Source organism: Carlito syrichta, unplaced genomic scaffold (genome assembly GCF_000164805.1).
Source record: "Carlito syrichta isolate Samal-C Ts95f unplaced genomic scaffold, Tarsius_syrichta-2.0.1 Scaffold307669, whole genome shotgun sequence".
In the NCBI taxonomy this organism is placed as follows: Eukaryota; Metazoa; Chordata; class Mammalia; order Primates; family Tarsiidae; genus Carlito; species Carlito syrichta.
Genome location: NW_007251765.1, coordinates 630,944 through 642,017, shown reverse-complemented (window position 1 = coordinate 642,017; position 11,074 = coordinate 630,944). Strand labels below are relative to the sequence as shown.

At 42.7% G+C, this 11,074-nt stretch overlaps 1 protein-coding gene across 1 annotated transcript in view; it reads left to right on the top strand.

Moving 5' to 3' along the window:
- The window catches only part of PATJ (PATJ, crumbs cell polarity complex component), a 415,643-nt gene that overhangs the window by 149,253 nt on the left and 255,316 nt on the right, over positions 1-11,074 (top strand). Inside the window, exon 24 of the mRNA XM_021715786.1 lies at positions 6,745-6,855. Within this exon, the coding sequence (XP_021571461.1) occupies positions 6,745-6,855 (111 nt within the window). The remainder of the gene's footprint in view (positions 1-6,744; positions 6,856-11,074) is intronic.

Here is an 11,074-nt window from a genome sequence, read left to right as displayed (position 1 = left end):
TTTTTTTTTTTGAGTTGGAGTCTCACTCTGTCACCCAGACTGGAGTGCAGTGACCGCTTCCGGCCACCGCAGCCTCGCCTGCTGGGCTCCGGCAATCCTTCCGCCTCAGCCTTCCAAGTAGCTGGAACTACAGGCATGCGCTACCACACCCGGCTAATTTTTGATTTATTTTAGAGATGAGGTCTCGCCAAGTTGCCCAGGCGGGTCTCAAACCGGCGGGCTCAGGCAATCCACTCAGCTCGGCCTCCCAAAGTGCTGGGATTACAGACTGAGCCACTGAGCCCGGCCCCATGCCTTTTTTTTTTAAGCTGGCAACTTCCATGGTACATTGTTTTTTCACTTCTTTTTCACCATTCTTTGTCAGTTTTAGTGGGTTTTTTTGTAAGCAACATTCAACTAAATTATGCTTTTATACTTTTTAAAATTAATTATATGCCTTTATTATACTTCCTCTTCACATTTTCCTTTTTCAAAAATCTAAGTTGATAACCATCTAGTAAATTAGCGAGATTAGTTCATTTTTACTCTGGTGACTGATCTATTTCAACTTAATTTTCAATATTTATTTTTATTATCTTCCTTTTTAACCATGTATCTTGAAATAATTATCAATTCGTAAGAAGTCACAGAGAAATATACAGGAGAGTTCCATGTCCTCCTCCCTCAGCTTCTCCCAGTGTCAGTATCTTATACAACTACGCTACTGTAGCAACACCAAGAAATTGACATTGGCTTAATGTGAATAAGCCATTTTACCCATTATGCAGGCATTCATCTGTGGGTGTATGTCTGTAACTCTGTGTATAGAGTGAGAGAAGAAAAGATTTATTTAAGAAAAGTTCATCCCCCCACAGACAGGGAGTGGGCCTGCACTCTAGGTGAGTGTGGCGTCGTAGCCCCCTGGCTTTATCATGTGTTAAACCTTCCATAGGCACCAGAACAATCAAGAAACTCAACCATATGGTCACCACAAAGCTTCCTTGAGTTACCCTTCGACTGCCTCTTCCCTCTCTCCCCCATCCCTAACCTCTGGCAATCACTAATCTGTTTTTCCATGCTTCTGATCATGTTATGTCACGATTGTCACATACATGCAGTTACGCATTATATATCTTATTGAGATTGCTTGTTTTACACTGCATAATTTCCTTGAGGCTCGTCCACTTCGTGGTGTGTTTCAATAGTTTATTCTTTTTTATTGTTGAGTAGTTGTCTCATCCACGCAGGCTGCTATAACAAAGTATCATCGATAGAGACGTTTATTTCTCACAGTTCTGGAGGCTGGGAAGTCCCAGGTCAAGGCACTGGCAGATTTAGTGTTTGTTGAGAACCTACCTTTTCATTCATAGAGGGTGCCTTCTGGCTGTGTCCTCACATGGAAGAATGAATGAGCTGGCTCTCTTGGGCCTCTTTTATAAGGTCACTAATCCTATTCTTGAGGGTGAACCCTCATGGCCTAATCCTAACCTTAGGGGTTCAGATTTGAGTACATGAATTCTGGAAAGACACATGCATTCTGACTATAGCAGTGGCATTTCATGGTCTAGATGTACAAGTTTGTCTAATCATCCACCCATTGATAGATACTTGGGTAGTTTCTGTTTATCATCTATTACAAATAAAGCTTCTGTAAACATCTGTATACAAATTCCTGAGTGAAAATAATTTTTCTGGGATTAATACCTAAGAGTGGGCTAGGTGCAGAGGTTCATGCCTGTAATCCCAGCACTTTCAGAGGCCAAAGCAGGAGGATTGCTTAAGCCCAGAAGTTCAAGACCAGCCTAAGCAACAGAGTATGACCTCATTTCTACAAAAATAAAAATAAAAAATTTTAAAAATGACTGGGCATGGTGGCATACACCTGTAGTCCTCAGCAACCGGGAGACTGAGGCAGAAAGATCACCTGAGTCCAGGAGGTTGAGGCTATTATTAGGGCACTAGACAGGGTGAGGGTGGAGAGGCGCAGGGAGGCATAGTACCACCTGAGCTGGCAAGCCGGGGGTGCGCACTGGCAACCCAGAGATCCAAGTAAATTGCAAAGAATTGCAACACACAGAGGTGAGAGAACAAAATATTTATTTAAGAAAAGTTCACACCCCACAGACAGGGAGTGGGCCTGCACTCTAGGTGAGTGTGGTGTTGTAGCCCCCCAGAGTCCTGGCTTAAATCCTTTTCTTGGAGATGTTGCACGTGACTGCCGTGACTTCCTTATGGAGCACCTGTGGATGTCTTGGAGATCCTATGACACAGAGACCCATTAATGTTCACCCACATTATCATAGCCCCCAGAGTAGGGCGAGACAAGGATTCTAATTGTCCTGCACCTTCCCAAACAACATTCCTTAGAGCTAGTGGAGGGTGCACCTCCCCTTATCTCCTGGGCATTCCCAGTGGGTAGCTTCGGGGATCCTTGGCTTCCCTGTAGAAAGCGCCCAATTTACTGGAAGATCAAATCTCCACCTGCTCTCCCTCTGAGCGGTTATAACTTTTGTAACTACAAGTTTCATAACTTTTGCAATCCTTGCCCAATGCATGATGTCTTACGCCTTGTAAATTCCCTTTACTCTAGGCAAGCTTGATTGCCACTATGAGATACCTCTGACATCTGGAAGTCTGTTTCTGAAAAGACAAAGTCGGTAAAGTTAATTTTACCTAAAGTATGCATTTCTCCAAAAGCATAGCTTCTACTTTCTCATCATTGTGTCAGGGTTTAAGAACAAGATGAAAAATGATTTCCCACTCTCAGTCTGTCCGTTCAGGTCTATCCTTTCAGCTATGATAAGCTGTGATCATGCCACTGCATTCTAGCCTGGGTGACAGAATGAGACCTTATTCAAAGCAACAACAACAACAACAAAACCCAAGAACACATTTGCTGAGTTTTATGTTAATCATGTTTTGTTTGGAAAAGACTATTTTCCAGAATCGCCATACCATCTTGCATTCCCACCAGCAATGTCTGAGTGATTCAGTTTCTCCACATCCTCACTGACATTTTCCCTTGACTGCCACACTTAACAGAACACTTCTGTGACTAGAAATGTTGGGGTTCCCCATATACTAAGCAGTTCTCCAGCAGATGCCAACTGGTCATAATATGACACAGTTCAAGCCTGGCACCACGTACCTGAGATAGCGTCAGACCCCACAGGTTGTCCCACAGGACTTCCCTGTCTTCCAAAGCCACTTTTATTTAGCAGGCTATCGCCCATACTTCTGGCTACAAACTGGGGTTCCCACAATTCTCTCCTTGGGTTTGATTAATTTGCCAAGACAGTTTACAGAACTCAAGGAAGCTACACTTGCATTTGCTGGTTAATTATAAAGGAATTACAGAGGATAGAGATGAATAGCCATGTGAAGATACAGAAGGCATGGGGGGGCGCTGGTCATAATTTCCACACCCTCTCTGGACTCCCCACCCTCCTAGCACCTCCACATGTTTGACACTCAGGAGTTTGTACAGAGCTTCATCTCATCCTCCTCCGCCCCCTCCCTGGAGGTTGGGGTGGGCTGAGACTTCCAACCCTCAAATTCCCTAACCACTTGGGCTTTCTGGTAATTGGCCCCATTCTGATGCCCTGGAGAAGCTTCACTCCAAAAGATTTCAGTGTACACTGCTTTGCAGTCAGAAGGGGGACATTATGAATTACAAAAGACATTCAGGTCCCTTTGGAAATTCCAAGGGTGTCAAGTGCTCTGTGACAGGAAGGAGGAAGAAGAGCAGGGATATTTTCGTGTCCCTCAGCTTCCCCTGTGCTCTTTTCCTCCTCAGCCTACTGACACTCAGTGGTTGATCTTGACAATCGTTCCTCTTTGCTTTCGCTGATCTTGACAATCGTTCCTCTTTGCTTTTTGTCTAGGAGAAGCACACCCTAGTTAAGTGCCACTCTACCTATCGCAGGCCTTTGGCAGGGCTGGAGAAAACAACACACCCTGTGCCGTCTGGTCTCATTTGAAAGTCATGAACACCCCGTCCATTGGGTCTCTAGCTCTACCCTGCTGACCTGTAGCAGTCTCCTCACCATATCCATGTTGTTGCATGTATCTATCGTTCATTCCTTTCTATTGCTTTTTTTTGGGTTGGAGTCTCACTCTGTCGCCCAGGCTGGAGTGCAGGGACACACTTTAGCCACCGCAGCCTCCACCTCAAGTGATCCTTCCACCTCAGCCTTCCAAGTAGCTGGAACTATAGGCATGTGCCACCACGCCTGGCTAATTTTTAAATTTATTGTAGAAATGAGGTCTAACCAAGTTGCCCGGACTGGTCTTGAACCTGTGGGCTCAGGCAATCCTCTCATCTCCCAATGTGGTGGAATTATAGGTGTGAGCCTCTACACCCCGCCAGATTCTTACTTTCATAGATAACTATTTCAAACCCCTTCAAACTATTCCCTTCTCCCATTGGAGGGAATTAACGCTGTTATTAATATTTTTGTCTTGTTTACTTTTGCTGAAGACGAAGCATTATATTCCTTAAACATGTTCAAGCTTTTTATGGGCCAATCTTATTTTTTTCTGGCTCATTAGACTCTGGCTGCTCTCCTAACTAGACAATACACTTGAGCTTTGAATTCGCCTAGCCACAATACTTAGTGCCTGTCTAATTGAAATCAATTTCTAATTGAATTCAAATCTTACTCTCAGTCTATGGTCCTGGTTTCGGGTTTCATTGAGAAAACAGAGGCGGTCAAAGGGAACTTACCCTTTCTTCCAGTGTGTACCAGATCTCCTTTCTGACTGCATCTGTAACAACAGAGGAACTATATTTGTGTTTCTTCTCTAAAACCAGTCTCTCTAACTTGTGCAGTGGAAATCATTTCCTCATGGCTGTCCAAAGCTATTGCTCTAAGAGTTGTCATTTCTCTGTCCTTTTCTCTCCATTTTTCCTCTCCACAGTATCATAATATCTCCTTTGATTTTAACATCCCGTGGTCCTCTCCACCTACATTTGGTTCAATTTCTTTGGTTCTCTCATAGCAAAGACCATAGACCATCCCATTTACCAAGACTTTGTTACGCTATAAGTTTGAAAAATTCTATTAATTATGTTTGGGAAATACAGAGCAACCTTGAAGATTTACGGGCATGTTAGCAAGCTGGGGTATCTGAGATTTCTATTTTAAGGAACCATGTTTGCTTACCCATTTACCCAACTTATTGAACACAAAACACTTTTAGTAAAAGAATCTATGGGGGGGGGGTTTTGTACTTTTTTTTTTTTTTGAGTTGGACTCTCACTCTGTCACCCAGGCTGTAGTGCAGTGGCATGCCCATGGCCACCACAGCCTCAACCTGCTGGGCTCACGTGATCCTTCCGCCTCAGCCTTCCAAGTAACTGGAACTACAGGCACGTACCACCAAGCCCAACTAATTTTTTTCTTTTTTTGATTGATTATAGAGACAAGGTCTCACCAGATTGCCCAGGCTGGTCTCAAACCCGTGAGCTCAGGCAGTCCTCTTACCTTGGCTTCCCAAAGTGCTGGGATGACAGGCTCGAGCAACTGTCCCTGGCCTGTAGTTCTTTTTTTTTTTTTTGAATTGGAGTCTCACTCTGTTACCCAGGCTGGAGGACAGTGGCATGCTCCTGGCCACTGCAGCCTCGACCTGCTGGGCTCCAGCCATCCTTCTGCCTCAGCCTTCCAAGTAGCCAGAACTACAGACACGTGCTACCACGCCCGGCTAATTTTTGATTTATTGTGGAGATGTGGTCTCGCCAAGTTGCCCAGGTGGGTCTCAAATCTGCAGGCTCAGACAATCCTCTCATCTCGGCCTCCCAAAGTGCTGGGATTATAAACTGAGCCATCGAGCCCGGCTGTGTACTTTTTAAACACAATTTGAGAAATGTCAAACTACTCAATTGTGATAATAGGGAATTTATTTAAAATAGCAATCTTCTCAGCTTAACGAAACAATAACAAAAGTTCAAGGGTTTTCTCCCCGTCCCACTCAGGATGATGTACTGTGCTTCTGGCAGAGGTGACATCTTTTTTTTTTGAGTTGGAGTCTCACTGTCGCCCAGACTGGAGTGCAGTGGCCGCTCCCGGCCACCGCAGCCTTGACCTGCTGGGCTCCAGCGATCCTTCCACCTCAGCCTTCCAAGAAGCTGGAACTACAGGTGCACGCTACCACGCCTGGCTAATTTTTTTTGCTTTATTGTAGAGATAAGGTCTCGCCTGCCCAGGCGGGTCTCGAACCCGCGGGCTCAGGCAATCCACTCACCTCAGCCTCCCAAAGGCGCGGGATTACAGGCTGAGCCACCGAGCCCGGCCAGAGGTGATATCTTAAGGTGCTGATACTAACCAGGCACAGTGGCTCACACCTGTAATCCCAGCACTTTGGGAGGTGGAGGTGAGTTTAGGGGCTCAAGACCAGCATGGGCAATTTGGCAAGACCTCATCTCTACAATAAATCAGAAACTTAGTGCATGCCTGTAGTTCCAGCTACTTGGAAGGCTGAGGTGGAAGGATCGCCTGAGTCCAGAAGGTTGAGTCTGTGGTGGCAATGAATGTGCCACTGCACTCCAGCCTGGGTGACAGAGTGAGACTCCAACTCACTTTTCCTGACGACAAAACATATATTCCTTAAACATGTTCTAAAACAGCAAAGCCTTTTATGGGTTGATAATTTTTCTGGCTGTGGTCTAACTCATTAGACTCTTGCCGCTCTCCTAATGTTAGCTTTGAACTCACCTAGCCAGGATATCTAGTGCCTTTCTAATTGAAGTCAACTCCTGTGTTATAGGTGTCTGGAGTGGATTTGCAGAATGCCTCCCACGGAGAAGCAGTTGAGGCCATTAAGAATGCTGGAAACCCTGTGGTGTTTGTTGTTCAGAGCCTGTCACCCACTCCAAGAGTAAGTTCTAGTTCATGCTTTCAGAAAGTTTAGTAATATACTCTCTGTCTGTGGACCAAGCTTTAGCCTCAGTACTTTTTCACACATTTCCATGATTACTTTTAGCTATCCTATTGCTAAGAAAAAGTATGACTGTCATAAAAATGCCATTAACTTCAATTTCTCTTCTTTTTCTTCCCATTTTGTCTGTCTATCTATCTATCGATCTATCGATCTATCAGTTTATCTGTCTATCTATTTATCTACTTTGAGTTGGAGTCTCATTCCATCGCCCAGGCTGGAGTACAGGGGCACGCTCCCGGCCACCGCAGCCTCGACCTGCTGGGCTCCGGCGATCCTTCCGCCTCAGCCTTCCAAGTAGCCAGAACTACAGGCATGCGCTACCACGCCTGGCTCATTTTTGGTTTGTTGTAGAGACGAGGTCTTGCCAAGTTGCCCAGGCTGTTCTCGAACTGTGGGCTCAGGAAATCCACTCACCTTGGCCTCCCAAAGTGCTGAGATTACAGGCTGAGCCACCGATCCCGGCCATTTCCTCCCATTTAATCTTCTGGTCAAATTTGAGTCCTTAGAGTGTGTGCTGGTTTAAGTCACAGGCTATGTTTTCAATTCCTTGATTCCCTGTTTCCCACCTTTGCTAACTTGGAGGCAAGTTCCTTAACTTTTCTGAGCTAGTTACTTTGTCAGACACTTTGAACATAAAGAGGGTCGGATGAAGAACATTTTAGACATACTGTCAACTGTACTGTAGATCTATTAAAGTATGTAAAAACACAAACGTGTTGACATGTTGTATGTTCTAATGGTAGAGATTCCATATGTAAAACATTTTCTAAGCTTTGGCCCCCTCCGCTACCTTGGGGAGGCGAATCACCTCTTTCTCTCTCTCTAATTTACTTTCTAAATCAACTATATTTTCTATTCTTAAAAAAAAAAAAAAAAGAACATTTTCTTCTATGATTCGTTACTGCTTTGGTGTGAATTGGAAATCTGATAGGAAGATGTAATGCAGGGTATGTATTTTATTGCAATGTGCAGCAGAAATGTTTTCCCTAAATCCTGACACTGGAAGCAGTAATATCTTTCTTTATCTCATAGTGGAAGATAGCTGTTCAAAACACAAGCACTCCCGAACAGCAGAAAAACTGCGCATATTTTAAAAATTATTTGCTTTTCAATATAGTTATGTAGTGCTTTCCAACCTTTTGCATGTCAAGGCATATGGAAAACAATACTTGCATGTCAAGCTGGGCAGTTGGATGGCTGGCCGCCCCAGGGGTGGGGGCATTGATTTGAGATTTCAGTGTGCTTGTGACCTGCTGCACATGATGAACTGCGGCCTTTGTCTCACCTGGGCACCTCTGCTGTGTTGCACTGCTTTACAGTCCAGTGCCTTCCATTCTTAACACCATGTTGACACTAGCAAGAACAATTGAGAGAGGTGAGCTGAATAAGGTCCTCTCATTCTCATGACATTTGAAATTCAATAAGGACTTGTAGAATCCAGTTTTTAACTCTTATAATATTGAGAATGTAGCTGAGGCCTTGACTTTTATTTCTGGAAACTGAGCTCCGTGGGAAAATTGACCAGATTATTATTTGCCAAATTATACTTCCAAATCAACAAGTTTGAGAGAGAATGAGCCAATCAAATTATACCTTTGTGCGGCTAGCAGTGAATGCCCTGCCGAAAAACATTCAAGGCATTTAAATAGGTTATAAAGTCAACCAAAAAGGCCAAGATTTCAATCCAGCTTTTGCTGGTGAGCTGAGGTGGACATTTTTGCTTGGATGACACAAACAGTGCACTTTCCTTCAACTGTTCTAAGAAAAAAGAAAATCCCTTTAGTGTCACGCTCGGGTCACTTATTCCCTATGTGATACAACAGACTACCACGTTGGACATTCACATTGAACTATGTGTGGCTCTAGTGAAGGGCCATGTCCTGTTGATGATATTAATCACACTCTGTCCATGACTTGTTCCATCTTCATCCTTGTTTTTTGTGCAAAGTAGTTCTTATTACATGAAGCAAATGAGCGGAATCACGTTTCATATCTTTGCAAAATGGTGCTCTCCCTGGCTTACTTATTATTGCCCAGTAGTACAGATCATCTAGAAGGAGAAAATGTAGGCAATGTGTAATCAGTTGTTGTCTTGTTTACATTAAATTTTGAACTTTCCTTAAAACCTAAAGAGAAGTCATTTCCTAATCGTATGCCCATCAAAGGCCAGATGTCTTGCTCAACTAAAAGTTCTTATCAATACCTTGAATTGGGTGGTAGTTTATATATGGGTGCACTATCAGCTGCTTTGGGAGTATCACCAATGCACCTTATTTTCTTATTTATTATTATTATTTTTTTAAGAGACAAGGTCTCACCAAGTTGCCCAGGCTGGTCTTGAATCCCTGGGCTCAGACAATCCTCTCACCTCTGCCTCCCAAAGTGCTGGGATTACAGGTATGAGCTACTGCGCCCGGCCACCAATGCACCTTTTAAAACTTCTTCTCCTGTCTCAAGTGGATTTTTGGCATACTGGGAAAATGTGTGTATCTACTTAGATTTACTTGGCAAATGTTTATTTGAAAGCAAGACTCATAGAGAAGTTTTCTGCTGAGGTAATTTTTTCCACTTAGTAACATAGCTACGTTTCATAGAAACATCACATTTTTTCCCCCCACACTCCAAAAACAGACCCTTTTGAAATCGGGTTATCTCTTCAGCTCGTTAAGCTTTCCATGTGTTGCTTTCTTTCTTCCTACATTACAGTTTTGTTACCTAAAACCATTGCTCCATAAGGGCATCTACTTTTTTTGGACACATGCAATTTTGCATATTATTTATATATAAATTCAGGAGACCCCAAAAGCCCAGAATTTATTTATAAAAATTATGTACCTATTTTTACATGTTTAATCTTCAGTCACCTTCAGAGTCCTCTGTTTGATGTGATACACCTATCGAGATGGTTTTTCCACTGCTCAAAACATTTTTTGAACTCATCCATTTTGATGCCTTTTAGTGCTTCTGCCATTTTCCCCCCCACCTTTTCCACATCAGCAAAACGTTTCCCTTTGAAGACTTTTTTCATCCAGGAAACAAAATAAAAGTTGCTTGTGGTGAGATCAGGTGAATAGGGAGGATGAGGCATGGGGGGAATCATGCTGTTTTCAGTAAAAAAACTGCTGAACACTCAGTGAGGTTTGAGTGAGTTGTTCCTGTAAATCACCTGTGAAATGAACAAGCACGTTGAAAGAATCTCCAAAAAAAAAAATCACTGAAGCTGACCACAGCCTTTCATAACAATGCTAGCTGGTATACTAATGCCCATGAACTCTTAGAACACTTACCTAGCAGGAAAAGCCTGTACTACAAGGGGCCTGTCCTCCAAAAAATAATTCTGGTGTTTTTCTGACTCTCCCCTCGTACATTCTTACTTTCACATGAAATATGCTGTCTTCTGTTTTTCTAAAAGATGCAGTCTTATTGAACATTTTGTCTTCCAAATTTTGCTAACAATATGTATACAGAAATACATTTCTTTTATTTAAAACAAACCATGTTAAACGCTATGAGTGGCAACTGACATTCTGTCCCATCCCAAAGCTTCTGCTTTTTGGCCGCAGCTAGTTTCTCCATGGGAGACAGATAGCCTAGTGTGGGCAGATATCCTGACTTGTCAGGGAGGCAGAGTATTTTGTTTTAAGAATCTTCAGGACAAGAAACACATGCCTGTAGACCCACCAGTCTTTGAACTCTGTCTTAGATTACTGTGTATATGAAATAAAGGTATACATACTAGGCACTAGCACAGTGATCGCATAGGAAACACAGTATACATGAATGTATCATTTCTATTGTTTTTCATGTAAATGAAACATTTCTGAGACGTTCATTTATTTATAAAAGTGTTTAAATTTTAAACATTTATATTGTATTAAATGAATAAAATTTAATCTTAAATTGTATTTGGAGGGAAGTGGGTGTTTTGGGTTTTTGTTTTATTTTGCTTTTTAATCATCTCTAGCCAGGCAGTCTGTTATTTTCTGAGCAAGAAGATTTTTTTTTCTTTTAATCTTTTAATCTTCATGCCTGTCATCAGATTTTATGCCAAGAATATTTGTGCTAGCCCTTTGAAGAGATTTAAAAAAAAAAAATCACTAAAAATTTTGTATTTTCCTAAGACGCTTAAAATGTTTGCCCCCCCCAATCAAAAAGG